At 37.5% G+C, this 14,440-nt stretch overlaps 1 protein-coding gene across 2 annotated transcripts in view; it reads right to left on the reverse strand.

The window, feature by feature from the left end:
• Positions 1-804: 804 nt before the first annotated feature.
• Positions 805-14,440, reverse strand: part of SNRNP70 (small nuclear ribonucleoprotein U1 subunit 70) — a 21,649-nt gene continuing 8,013 nt past the window's right edge. For both annotated transcript variants that reach the window (XM_072425986.1, XM_072425985.1), the window contains exons 4-10: positions 13,425-13,479; positions 13,255-13,319; positions 9,166-9,228; positions 8,379-8,460; positions 3,391-3,492; positions 2,707-2,794; positions 805-1,781 (exon numbers count right to left, since the gene is read on the reverse strand). In XM_072425986.1, the coding sequence (XP_072282087.1) occupies positions 1,100-1,781; positions 2,707-2,794; positions 3,391-3,492; positions 8,379-8,460; positions 9,166-9,228; positions 13,255-13,319; positions 13,425-13,479 (1,137 nt within the window). In that variant the 3' untranslated portion in view covers positions 805-1,099. The remainder of the gene's footprint in view (positions 1,782-2,706; positions 2,795-3,390; positions 3,493-8,378; positions 8,461-9,165; positions 9,229-13,254; positions 13,320-13,424; positions 13,480-14,440) is intronic.

The raw sequence follows: 14,440 nt of genomic DNA on the forward strand, positions 1-14,440 counted from the left end.
GCTTTCTTAAAATTATGTTAGTCAGTTCACTTTTTCTTATTATTCAAGATTTTTGCATTTTATCATTTTATAAAAGTGACCCTCGAAGCACTCTCAAAATCGTTCAGATATGCAACCTATTCTACACATTTCATCATTTAGATCACAAATCTTAGCCTTATACATATTTTAATTTCTAACATCAAAGTGAATGAAATGAAATCTTAACTAAATATTTATTTTGACACACACTAGGCAAAATGGTTATATATTGGATAATGCTTTGACTAGTACTATATTATCTTATGAACTAGTCTATATCTCATGTCGTTATTACCCCTGATGAAGCCAGCCAATGTGAAATGTGGAGATAAAAAGATAACTGCGAATCACAACCACATACTGGATGCCTCCTTTTCAATGAGATAATACTAACATTTTTTGAATGATGCAGTAGTGGTATCTGTATAATGCCAAAATTATTTTGTTCATTTTTTCCTAACTCATGTATCTATACACTACTGTTAGGGATTCTTTGTAAATAGGCTTAATACACACAATTGCTTGTCGAAAGCACTCCTGTTTTTTTATTTATCATTTTTAGTAAAAGTAACACCAATGATTTGTTTGATCTGTGAGGGTGGCATTCCTCCCATTGACCAACAACGTGAGTTCCCCCCATATTAAAAGGGATAAGAAACACGTATAAATGCTGGATCACATCAGTGTAAAAATGCCAAAATTGAGACAATTTGATACAAGATGGATCGTAGAAGAAAGTATTGTTGAGACAGTGTCCTGGGCAAAAAAAACAAAATCAAAAAATTGAATCTAACATTAAAATGGTTTTATTTGAGAGGCACTAAAAAAAGAAATAAAATAATGTAAGCAATTTAACACAAGCTGGGTAATAACCATCACAGATTGTAAAACATACCCACCTACGAAAAATGCAAATGTTTGAATTAAATGTCTAGTTTAGCCACTTCATAGTTGATCACAGCAGGGAAATTCCAAGTCATATGCACAGGTGAAATATTTAGGCAGATGTGGCTCTTGGATACACGCACCAAAGCGTGACTACAGAAGAGTTCAAATGAAAACAGAGCATCCTCAGAGGTCACTCCAAAGGAGGCTCCATGATATAGCCATTCTCAGTTGATAAATATCCATCTCCTGACTGCATTGATTCTTGGTCTAAGTACATGTCTTGGCTGGTCTCCTCTGCTGGGGGTTCTTGCATCAAACCATTATCAGGAGCTCTCTCCTCTCGCTTCTCACTGCGGTCACCACGGTCTCTATCTCGTTTGTGATCCCGATCTCTATCCCTGTCTCTATCCCGCCTTCTATCTCTGTCTCTATCTCGATCCTTATCTCTATGGCTACGCCTCCTGTCTCGATCCCGGTCTCTTTCTTTATCCCTGTCTCGCTCTCTATCACGCTCCCTACCCTTCTCTTCTGGTTCTGTTTTGACCTCAGCTCCATCCAAAGTACCATCTCCAATTTGTACTTCTTCAGGATTAACCTCAGCATTTTCTACAAGCTCCCCCTCTGTTCGCTCTTCCTTCTTTTCCCTGTCACGATCTCTATCACGTTTGCGGTCTCTACTGCGACTCCTGCGCTTGCGGTCTCTCTCTTTGTCCTTATCCCTACTCCTTTCTCTGCTACGCTTCCTTTCCTCCTTTTCCCGGCTTCGGGACCTCCTCCTGCGCTCCCTGGAGCGACTCTTTCTTCTCTCTCGTTCCTTGTCTCTGTCACGGCTGCGATCTCGACGGTCCCTCTCTCTTTCCCGATCACGGTCCCTAGTTAGGAAATAAAAAGTATTTTGATTTACATTTTTTTTAAACAAATAAAATCAGCCATTGCAATGTAAAGGAACCTATAACTAGTTTTCAGCATAACAAAATTAAATGTGCTGCATTAACAATAATGGTGCAGGTTCTCCCATGCTGTAAGATGGCAGTTGATTCAAATATAAAGGCTGCCTAGATGTGCATGGAGATAAAAACATGCTACATACCCAATTACATTTCTGGTTTTAGAACCCAAGCGAAAGAAAGTAGCAATATATATAAACATCTGACAAAGCTTGCCTAATGTATGTTGGGAAAGTTTCATCACTAAATACCCAATTTCATTCTCCATTGAAATGGAAAGCATAACCTAAACACCTAACTGTATCTTATGGAGCACTAAAGGTTTTCTTACAAGAAAGTGCACCCAACCCAGACATTCGAACATTGGTAATGTCAAAAGAAAACTACCCTGTGAGAAAAGGAAATTAAATGCCCATAATTTTTTATCCTATCCAAGGTCACTTTTGGCTTGCAGCTTACTCTCAAGTGGGGGGGGGGGGCACTCTCCAAGATATGAGCATTGTCAACGAGAAACGTTAGCAAGATTTTTCTGGTTTGGAAAATTAGCAATCAAACTTTGGCAGGAACACCCTGGACAGAATGGTCTTAAGTGACCCAACATAACCAAAAGTACAAAATATTTTGACCTGTAAATCAGAACAGAGCCCAAATGATTTAATTTGTTTTCCTCTTAAGGCTTTAAAATTAAGATCTTGGATGTATTTATTCACAATATTTTATTGGCTTTTTTTTTTTTTTTTTACAGATAAGCATTCTGAATGTTAGTGACTAATACCCCTGAGATATACATACACAAATTTATCTCCCCTTTCAAATATTTTTTTTACAATACATTGGAAAAAAGTCTCACCTCTCATCATATCTTGATGCATCATCTCTACCAGAATGTCTTATGTTGACATCAGCACCACCACGTCTGGTGCCTCCCAGACCACCACCTAAAAATCAGTGAAAACAATGTCTTGTAAAACTTCATTTTTCCCCTAAGTATTTAAAAGCAGAAGTATAGCAGATCAAGAACACTAAAAGCTAAAACTCGTACCAGAAAAATACTATTCTGTATTGGTCACACATTTCTCTGTCTTTTCTTGCTTTCATCTGTGCAAATATGTCTTATATATTCTTGATATAGGTCCTCTTAAAAGTTTAGATATAGCCAAAAAAAATAGTAATGAGGCAAGTAGCAAAAAAATGAGTAAGAAGTAAAAAGAGCCAGGAAGAGCTCAAGCAGGGGGAAAGATACATAGTATGCTAATAATTGTACTTTGGAGTTTTTTTTTTTTGAGTGAACATGGCACACCTAATGGTTAATAGGAACTACTAACTAATAAAAATTAAGACATTCTAAGCTAGACTATTTGATATATATGTGTAGAGAGAGGAAAGGGTATTTATGGAGTGAATAATAAAACAAAAGGAAAATGACCATGTCCAGCTTTATTTTCTCAAAACCCTAAGAAGAAATAAAGAGTATTTTTCTTGACCTGCTAGTCCACTTTTTCCAGACTAAAAATTATTTATCAAAAGAGCTTACCAAGTCTACGAGGGCGCCAGCCCTTTACAGTACGTCCTCTCTCAACATCAACCAGTACACGCCTCCCATCAATTTTCTTTCCATCTGCATGCTTGTAAGCCGCTGTAAATACATTATTTTCAGAAGTGCAAAGGACAAACAATCAGGCAGGGTGTACAACATTATTCCCTCCTCCCCCCTCCCATAAGCTTAACCTATTACATAAAACAAAACCGCATACTGAAAAATGCAGGACATCAAGCAACAGCTTCTGTTCATGTTTGTCAGATGCTAGCAATAGTACCTTTCAGGACCATTGTGTCAATACATATCACAGGCTCTTTACTCAAATTTACTACAGTTGACCTTCTGAAACTCTGCAAGTAAGCAGGGTAAATGTCAAGAGATCATAAATATTAAACTATATCTAGTTTACAAATACAATAAGGGCTTGTTGATACCAAATAAAACTTGGACCCCAATACTTTGGCCACCTCCCAAATGTAACCCACCGCAACTCAGCTGAAGGGAGAAAAGAAGTAATGTAAACTTTGCTCATCCTGTCCTGAAGCTACATATCTGATCTGTGTCCACTTTTATAGTGTAATTACGTGGGTCTAAATACTCTAAACTACTTATTGCTGTAGGTCTTAAGTCACTAAAATTTAGGTGCAGATATGTATGAGAGTTAGGTCTAAATGTTTAAATTTCCTTTTATCACACAAAAGGTAGTGAAAAATATATTAATATATAGCATAAAAGCACTAGACAGATCCACTAAAATACATTTAAAAAGTTACCTGAAGAAGCTACTTACAAAATTTCTCAAATTACCGCCTCAAATTCAACGAATTTCATGACGATATCTTGGAAAAAGGAGGTCTGAATCTTGAAAGTTTTTGTTAAGTGCAAATGCATTTCTTGCAGCTGAGAAACTCTTACCTGTCTCAACTGTTCTAGGGCATTCCACTGAAATCATCTTATTGTTGGGATAAATCACATAGGCTCCTCTGGGACTTTGGGACCTTGTTGCTGCTTTTAAATGGGTCTGCCACTTTGGCATTTTTTCATAAAGGCCTGTCCATTGAATTATTTAACCTTAATAGCTTTATTGCCCTAACAAGCAATCTGGCCTAATCTGGCTGGATTCTTATCAAATGTTTCCACAGACTAAATAACCAAATTTAAGCTTGAACAATGACTGGTAAAGTCTAACCCACAATTGAAGTAGAAAATAATTAAAAAATATATATGTTTGATCAATATCCATCCCATATTTTAGCAAACGATTTGCTAATACAACTGCTATATTCCATTTTTAACAGGACTGATTTGATATACAAGTTAAAACTAGCTTACAGTACAATCCTGAGAACATGCATGTATGGGTATACAGATTTTTTGATTACCAGTAAGTTTTCAGACCCTAAAAAAACCAAAGCTTTGCTTCATGAGGGAGATTAGCTTGGAGAACATATGATGAACCTACATGGCAGAAAAATAGACAAGCCCTTATAAAATGGGGAAAAAATACTTAAGGTAACTGCTCACTTTTCTGCAAGAAAAATGAACAAAGCTTCCATACTACGACAATACCTGGAGAGGGTGTCATTAGCATGCAGCCTATTAGATAAAAAAGGAAAGGAGATCTTGTTTTTTTAAGAAAACATTGGCCTGTCTGCCCACCCTAGGTGTTTTTTTATTTTTTTATTTAGGAAAACCTATATTAACACCATGGTTTTTTTCATTTTTTTTTTTAAACACACAAACCTACATCCCACACCTACCCCTCTCCATCCAAGCAGTCTTCAGCTTCATCCTTTAAATAAGCGAAGATTTATCATTGCTGGTTGGTGATTCGTTAACTGCCTTATTTGATTGAAGCATCATGCGCCAGAGAGAAGGCGAAAGGATGACTCCACTTGCTGTGGCTTACCTGGACCCTAACAGCCCGCCTTGCACAGCCTTACCAGCTGTATTATCTATTGCTGATGTCCAGGAAATTGTTTAAAAAAAAAAAAAAAAAAAAAAAAAACACCTATCACTAATCTAACTGCTGGGCAAGCCTAAATTACATTTTAAGAGTCTGTATAAATTAATGGCACAATCTATACTAAACTTTGGATTCTATTAAAAAATATGCTATCAGTGTTCACTTAATCCATCTACTTCTGAAGATGTACAACAAAAACTGACTTGTTTATGTACACGATCAGTATTATTGCATTTTAGACATACATTTGATTTGACTGTTCAAATTTCTTAGTCTGCAGAGACTAATATAAAAACAAAACATTAGCTATAGTATACAGATTTTTTTATTTCACAAATGGGAAATTATATATCTGTAATTAGGGCAAGTATTACTGCACAGACCGACTTGCAGTTTGAGACAATCTGTAAGGCAGAAGAAATAGAAGATGCTAAGGCCTACTTGTATTAGGACATACATGCTGCAGTCATTCTAGGGGAGATGTAGACCTGTGTATATCTGGAATTTGGATGCCTAAAATTCATGATTTTTTTTTCAGCTTAGCAACTTGCTATACAGTATTAGAGAATGGTTACATCAGATTGTACCTTGCAAAATTACGAATAGTGGGTGCTTTTGTCCTAATAAAATGTTCAGAGCAATAAACAAAATACTATATGGTATAAAATATCCCTGCATTACCTAAATGAAACTCAGTCTTTAGGTGATGCTTGGAAGCCTAATAATTTTTAATATTTATTCAAATTTAAATCATTTTTAGTAATTTTACTTTTTATACTAGATTCTGCATATTTTAAAATAAATGACAAAGCTATACAGCTTTGTACTTGAAGACTCAGATATTGATTTTGCCCAAAAAATCCTGTACATTTGCAGCAGGTTTCAGTTTCCCCACTGTGCATAATATGGTTGTCAAGCAACCAGGCAAAGTTCTAAGGCTTTCTGACACTAAGTGTGCCTGCCTCTATTTTTCTTCTGGTTTTCTGTGCCCAATAAGAATGCATTAAACGGCAAAAGCTTTAAAATGCTTCCATACAACAGTGCAAGTGATTCCAAATCTTTGCCTAAACAGAACAGCCATATATATTCAGGCATAGCAGAAGAAGTGAAAACTGCAGCAGGTATTTGCACCCAAAAAAAATTAAGATGACAGTCACTGAGGCCAAAACACAATCACATATGGGCAGACAGTAAATGCAAGTTGACTAGCCTTAATACATTCTTTTTATCTGGAACAAGTATGGAAACCTGTAAAGTCCTTAAAAGCATACTTCAGGTCAACAATTTGAAACACTGAAGCTAAAGTGATAACAGCCGGGCAACAAGCATTTTTAAATTATCTACCATATTTCTTAAAAATATTATAAAGTTCTAAAAGTGAGAAAGTTCATATTTATGAAAAACACACCAATGAACCCACTGTGTATATAAATGCATATCTGCTGCTTGTGAAAAATCAGTCCAGCCTTAGGAGGAAACCTGTGTTGAGAGGAATTTACAGGCTGCAACTGCTGACCTCTCCTTTTGAAAATTCTAGCTGCCTGCATGGGTGAGGCAATAACTTTAGTTCTGGAGTCACAGGTTTAGAAATAATACGAAGACTATAAAGGTCTGCCGCGGTTATGACAGTATTTTAAAGTACTGAAGCCTAAGAACAAAGTAACTGCCATTTTCAGAAGGATGACAACCCAACAGCCTACATATTTCTCTCAGTACAGGATACCTTCTTATCTGTAACTTATCTGCATATAGAAATTCAAGAAATTTTTGGGATCAATAAACCTGTCACTGCTCATCTCCAATAGCTTTAGGTAAAAACATCTAATTATAAACTAGTTACATGAATCAAAGACTACCTGGATAGTTTGAAAAATCTTTAGAAGAAACTAATGCTACAATACCGGGCTTTTTTTTAGCAATAGAGCATAAAAATTATTTTAAAATTAAGTGGAATAAACCACCATAAAATCTAAGCAGTAAAAGATGCATTAAAAATGTAACGTCATTACTGTTCCCCAATAGTTCCCACTAATATAAAGTGCATTATCCAAGTTAGTGATGCTTGTGTAACCAAAAAGTATCTACTGCACCTAAAGGCTGGGCTGCTGTCTAAACTGCTCGCCTGTGTCTTGTGTGTAAAAGCTGCAAAGTCTTACCCATCATACAAACCCTTATACCAACCATACAATGAGATGTTGTAAAGGGGAGCATTAGCATCAGCTGCAAGCCAGCAGTGGCAATTGCCATCACAATGGTGGCTGCAGTGGCAATAAGAACACAAAATTAATACACCCCACTCACATTACACTTTGCACAATCTTTTTAATATTAAAAGAAAACATTTTAAAGCACAGTGATGGGCAACAGGTAACTAAAGGAAAAGAATATAAATTCTAAAGAGCAGAAGTGGAGTTGCTGAATTAAAGAGGTAGACAATATGGTCCTAAAACTCCAACACAGTGGTAAAAGTTAAAGGGAGCAGGCGACATTATGGACATTGAGGGAGAGTTTCTGAAAGCATTCAGTTTATAATGTTGCCCATCATATTCAACCATATGTGGAAAGACCCAAATTACAGTAATCCCAGATTTTTTTTCAGCCTACAGCTGATCCAAACTGAGAACTGCAAAAAGGTGATCCTGCTAAAAGAGAGAGTGTGTGTGAGTGAGTGAGTGTGTGTGTGTCAAAAAGATATATAGAAAAATAGGAGGTCTTAAGCTTTTCTAACACCCTACCACCTTGGGCAACAATATAACCACATTATCTAAGTCATCTATGTGCAGAACAGAAAAACACTAAAGCGGTATTAATCTAATCACTGTAATGAGAGGGGGAAAAAATCTTTAGGTGTAGTAACCTTATTTAGGTGAAGATATGGGATTAATGGAATTCGGGTACCCACTTTAACAATACAATAACTTACCTTCTGGAACCTACCCTCCAAGGACAATTTAACATTTAAACTGACTGAACAACAAGTGAACAGTGTAAAAAAAACTTTTCAAAATAAACTTACAGTGCATATCTCGTTCATGTTCATATTCAATGAAGGCATAACCACGAGGCTTTCCAGAGCGCTTGTTATAAACCATGTGAATCTATATTTTGGGGAAAAAAATTACGAGCTGTAGGAAAGTTTATATTAAGTGGGCCTACTGATAAAAGTTAACTGTACTTTAGGCATGTATTGTTAAGATACGATTATTACCATATACTAGAAATGGATTCAAAGCTTTCAGATGGTTTCACAGGCAACCATCTGAACTAGTGTTCTTATGAAAATGGAACCCCCTGGCTGCCCAAAACGAGTCACTGACATTTCTTGGGATCAGTTATTAAATGCCCACAGCAAATGTGACCCAGAACTGCCTTGGCACACATTAGTGCCTTGGTACTACAAAAGACTTCATTTAGACCTCCTCTGTAGTGGCTTGAAGTATATAAATGCATAAGCATACATGTTTCTGATCTCCACTAGCACTACACTGTAGGTTTTTATTATGAAATGAACAACAACATTTTGTTCATTCTGTGCATTTTACAGTTCCTCTGTACATTCATTGCTCAACAATGTACCTTTGTACACTACTATACACTAGTGTGGCACAGCTAAGTACTTGGATTGCATTCATCATTGCTCTTGATGTGGCTAGAATCACACACAATTACTACCTACTAGTATTTTTTTGCAAGCGTATCATAGCATTATGATCAGATCACATATATCCTTCGTAAATCGTACATTTTGTAAAACACTTAAAATAAAAAACTCAAAACCAGACTATCGCAAAGCCTCTACATACCCGTTTAATAGGTCCATACACTTCAAATTCTCTTCGTAGTTTAGATTCTGTCGTGTCGTAGTTCTGGAACAACAAAAATGATTCAGACTTTTACACACACAAGTTACTGGCCAAGATCTTTAGTATGGATAGGGTGGGAAAACAAAACCATATTTGCTTTTTTTGCCTGTCTACACTGTGACAATCCTTTTTCTTACTGCTCCAGACAAAAAAACAGTTCAAAAAATAGATTACAAGAATCCCCCCCCCTGACAGGGATGAAACAGCAAAAGGCTATTGTTCATGTACTTGAGGTGGCACTGCCACTATGAACTGCAACACTCCTATTGTATGAAACATTCTACAGAGGATTTGTAGAATGGGTCACCAGACATTTTATGGAAAACCTTCCATATTTCGCTCCAATGTTGTATCTGGGAGAACAGTTCACAGAGTTTCAACTTTCTTCTATTCATAGTTCTCCCCAGAGCTTTTTAGCCGGTTGCTCCGCCCAGCTGATTTGAATACCCCGCCCAGCTCTCGGCAGCTCTCATCCTCGGATGCACGGATTTCAGTGAGGCTGCTCTGTGTCTGTGCTGCCGATGAGAGGTGAGCACACAGCTCAGGGGGGGACACAGGCAGCCCCCCCATCTCATAGCACGGGCTCTGCCTGTGACATGTATCCACCTCTAGCTCTGCGTGTGAATTCTGCATCCTCATAGCTCTGTGTACAAACCTCCATATCTCCTAATATGTATGTTACACTGACCTGTAATTTTCAGGGTGTACAGGGGACCCTCATAGATACTAGTTATTACAATTTCAGGCCCCCAGCCAAAAGAATTTCAAGATATCGGGGTCACAAATGTAAAAAGTTATGAAAATTTACCTTTGGTTTTGCTGTTTCAGAGGAAAGTGCAACTAGGAGTCCTAAATTGAAAGTGCAAATTGGGGACCCCGGAGCCACTAACATAGCGAGGAGCATTGGGGTGGGGCCCCTAAATATATACTTACCTGTCACAAATCTATACCTATGAAACTACTGTCTGCTCCTCTTCTTTGGACACCAATTTCTCTGAGGGTGGGGGTACAAAACTGAAAATATAGGTGCAAGTGTCAGGCACATTCTCCCCTTACAATCTCATTACTACAGCATCATTAGAACATAAAACACTCTGCCCATTAAAATGGCTTCCCTGCCCTGTTACACATTCCTGTCCACTTATCTAACATTCTGAACTTCAATTAGGGAATGGGGAGGTGTAAGAAACCAAAAAATATAGGTACAAGTGGGGAACATCTGTGACTAACATCCCCTAAAACTTCATCACTATGGCATCATTAGAAAATGAACGCTGCCCACTAAATGTTATTGAGGTTGAGGTACTGGAAGGTTACAGTCATGTGTAACAAGGAAGAGCATTGTGATGGACAGTTTTTTTTAATGTTGTAATGATGCCATGGTGATGAAAGGTGATCGCCACACGTGTCTCCCACTTCCACCTATATTTTTGTTTCCCTGCATCTCTTAATTCTGGAGAAATTGGGGTTTGAGGTAAGATGCAGACAGATATGTGTAACAGGGCAGGCAGCACATTTTGCTAGGTAAAGATTTATGTTCTCATATTGCCTTAGTAATTACATTTTAGAAAGGTTTAACCACAAGTGTCCCCCACTTGCACCTTCAGTTTCAGTTTCCTATGCCTCCACGTGTACCTTAAAAATTTCAAGTTAATACAACTTCAGGAGATCTGAAGGTTTGAACACAGCGAGTTGTTAGGCTGCAGAATATGACAAGCAGCTTTTACACTCACATAGCGATCACACTGCGCTGCCGATGACATTACACACTGCGGATAAACGTCACAGACAGTGTTTTTATATAAAATATGGACAGTGATGAGACGGGGCCACTGTCTGTATTGTCCCTATCTGATATCACATGCATGATGCTATTAAAGCATCGCCACATTTTTAACATTATATTAAAGAGTGACTTTCTCGGTTATATAATGGAAAAATGTGCGTTTTTTGTTTTTTTTGTTTTTACATTTTTGTGGAGAGGACCTCTCCCCTTCAGTCTTCACTTCCATTTCGGTAAAGACCGAAGGGGAAATCCGCAGCCTCCTGGGATATTTGTGTCACATTATACTCCTTGTGTGCATGCATCTTCAGAGGATTTCTTATAATGTAAAAATAAAAAGTGTTCAATCTCATGCATGCGCAGTGCAAGGCAGCATTGGACGTACAAGTGAGCATCAGAGAAAAGGTGGAAGCTGAGCCAGCGTGGGCCTGCTGGGATAATTTTGTAAAAGAATCAAGTGAAAAAAATGTGTTTTCACAAAAGTTCACTTTAACTAAATATAGACACAGGAGCACATCTAAAGATAGGCTGAATTCACACCGGCAGTAAGGTTACATTTGTCCATTCCTCATGCCAGGAACCACTGCTGCTTAAAAAACTTACTCTTAAAACTTAGAACACTAGGAAGTTGGGTCACAATACACGGCATGGGACAGTTGTGGCAAAATACATAGAATAGAAAAATTGGATATACTAACGGGGCAGGCATTACAAAGTTGTAACAAATAATTGGGAGAAGGTAGAACACTGAAACAATAAGAGGTTACTGGATACCCATGGCATAAACAACTGGGAGCACTAAATATGCCGTGTTTTGCCACACCCCCTTTTTTACTACCCGGCTATAGCTTCCTACCACCCGGCTGAAAAAATTTTCTGGGGAGAACACTGCTATTGCTATTAAACAGTCTAGCCAGAATACTACAAAGGCATAATTAGCATGCACTGGTAAACACCAATATGCTTGTATTAGGTGGCAGTTAGGTTCATCATTTCTTTATTCAGTAAGTTGTAATGTGCTTTTGCTTTTTCCTGGTAAAATATTGTCCCTTAATATTTAGAGATAGTCAACTTTCTACTTTTTGGATATCTGTTTATATACTACATTGGCAATTCACATATTAAAACTATAGATAGGTCAGCTAACTGCCCATATTAATCCACTTTTTACCAAGGATTACTAATAATCGCAAAACTTTATATTGAACTGTATAATATACTGCCACTATCCATCTTTGGCCCAGCGCAGAGGGAGCACCAGGTGCCGCATCTTCCCCCGCATTCTTTCTGGTGAACTTTCTGGTGTTCTATCTGGTGAACCGTTCGTTGCAGTGATTTCTACAAACACCGGCAGATACTCGGAAAAACAGCATTTCATACAATACCATACACAAGTACTCCTAATATGCACACAGTTAGGGTCTGTTCATATATGGCAGGACGGTGGCTCAGAGGTTAGCACCCTGGCCTTTGTAGCGCTAGGCCACTATCTGCATGGAGTTTGCATGGTGTGTGTGTGTGTTTCCTCCGGGTACTCCGGTTTCCTCCCAAAAACATGCAGTTAGGTTAACTGGCTTCACCCCAAATTGACCTTAGACTGTGGTAATGCCATATGACTATGGTAGGGACATTAGATTGTGAGCTCTTGAGAACAATTCAGTACAGTACAGCGCTATGTAATATGTCGGCGCTATATAATATTAATATGCAGTACACTTTACCCCTGCATAGTGTGTGATATGCAGGGACATCAAACACTGCATTGAAAGCAATGCTCTTAAAGTGGTCCCCCCCCCCCAAAAAAAAAAAAAAAAAACACAACAGGAGGTAATACTGTTCGGCAAAAGAGACACGCAATTGCTCATCAAAAAAGCTCCTTGGCGGCTTTTAGTTTTTGATGTAAACCACACAGCGTAACTGCACACACAGGACGCCACCAGGGGTGACGTAACGCCTGTGCAGGAGACACATCATCTAATCAGTGAGGGGGTTCACTGCCTCCATGAAGTCACCCACCAAGCCGGAGATGAAGAAGGCATAACCCATCTTGGGCCTTGGGCTACAGGGCAGCAGCACAAGGTAAGTATGCTACATAAACGGAAAGTATGCAGTGCATATTTGCTGAATATTGCATAAGTTCACCACCCACCAAGCCTAGTTCGAATGGGATGAATGGAATGGTTGAAAGCTCTTTTTTCAATACAGTTATATCATAAATAAGCTTGAGATAACATAAGTAAGCTTACCACTCTAGCAACAAACAGTGTTTTGAAAGCATCTCCTTGAGCATTTGGATCATTATGAGGATCCCCTGAGAAGAAAAAAAATGTTAAATGCAGTCATCTTCCTTTCATAACGTTAACAAAAACATTTTATTAATTACTGAAAACAGTGTTACAATGTAGGAAACACTTACAAACTTTAAGTTCATTTTCCACTTCTTGTTGTCTTCTTTCAATCTTTTCTCTCCTCTGCAAAAGTTTGAAGGTAAACAGTATACAAAAGTTAAAGTTAACTGTAGCCCGATGCAGCCTACTTTTTAGTCCTGTGACAAGCTGTCTTTTGAACTGATATGAAGTTGTTCACATTGCATATATAAAGAAACCTATTTGTAGTATAAATAGAAAGCATTTTGTTAGGTCTGATGATGGGGTTATTGGGGCAGAATATCAGCAGATTAAACGTCCACTTTTTAGTTAGGGGTATCCAACGCTACCAACCAAGTCTATGAGTCAAATCAACAGAAATTTTCAGTATTTGTCAAATATTTTTAGAGTAGTAAAGTTAGTGAGGTAGTCAGCTTGGACTGTTTAACCACCCGGGCGTTACACTGATGTCTAGATTTCTGTACCAAAAGCTACTGTTCTCATGAAATTTTTTTTTTTAAATTGTAGACCTGTAACTTACATAAATATGTCCGAACAAGGGTCTAAGTAGATATCATGAATATAAAAAAAGTTTGAAACACAATCAAGTAAAAAAAAAAGAAAAAAAATTACTTTTAATAAAAACACAAAAATCAGCTTAAACAAGAATACATAAATAAATCAAAAATACTGAAAATTTATTTTTAGATTGTAGGCTATAATTCACCGAATTACTTAATTACTTATAATCCACCGAATTACCGCATAACTTACCGAAATATGTCCAAAATTTTACAATGTATGACAATCGGATTGCAATTCAACGTTTGTTTAACCACCTGAGAAAATTTCGGGTTTAACGCTTTTTGCAAGTGTTATTACCCCGAACCAAGGTCGGGTTTAACGGCCAGGTGGTTAAGTAATTCTAATTAAAAGCATATTTTCAAAGGGGTTCCAAAAACTTTTTTAAAAATGTGTTTTTTCAAATGTGTAAATAAAACAATCAACATTTCATTTAACCACCTGAGCGTTACACTGATTTCTAGATTTCTGTTCCAAAAGCGTC

The sequence above is a fragment of the Pyxicephalus adspersus genome, chromosome 11, assembly GCF_032062135.1.
Source record: "Pyxicephalus adspersus chromosome 11, UCB_Pads_2.0, whole genome shotgun sequence".
Lineage (NCBI taxonomy): Eukaryota > Metazoa > Chordata > Amphibia > Anura > Pyxicephalidae > Pyxicephalus > Pyxicephalus adspersus.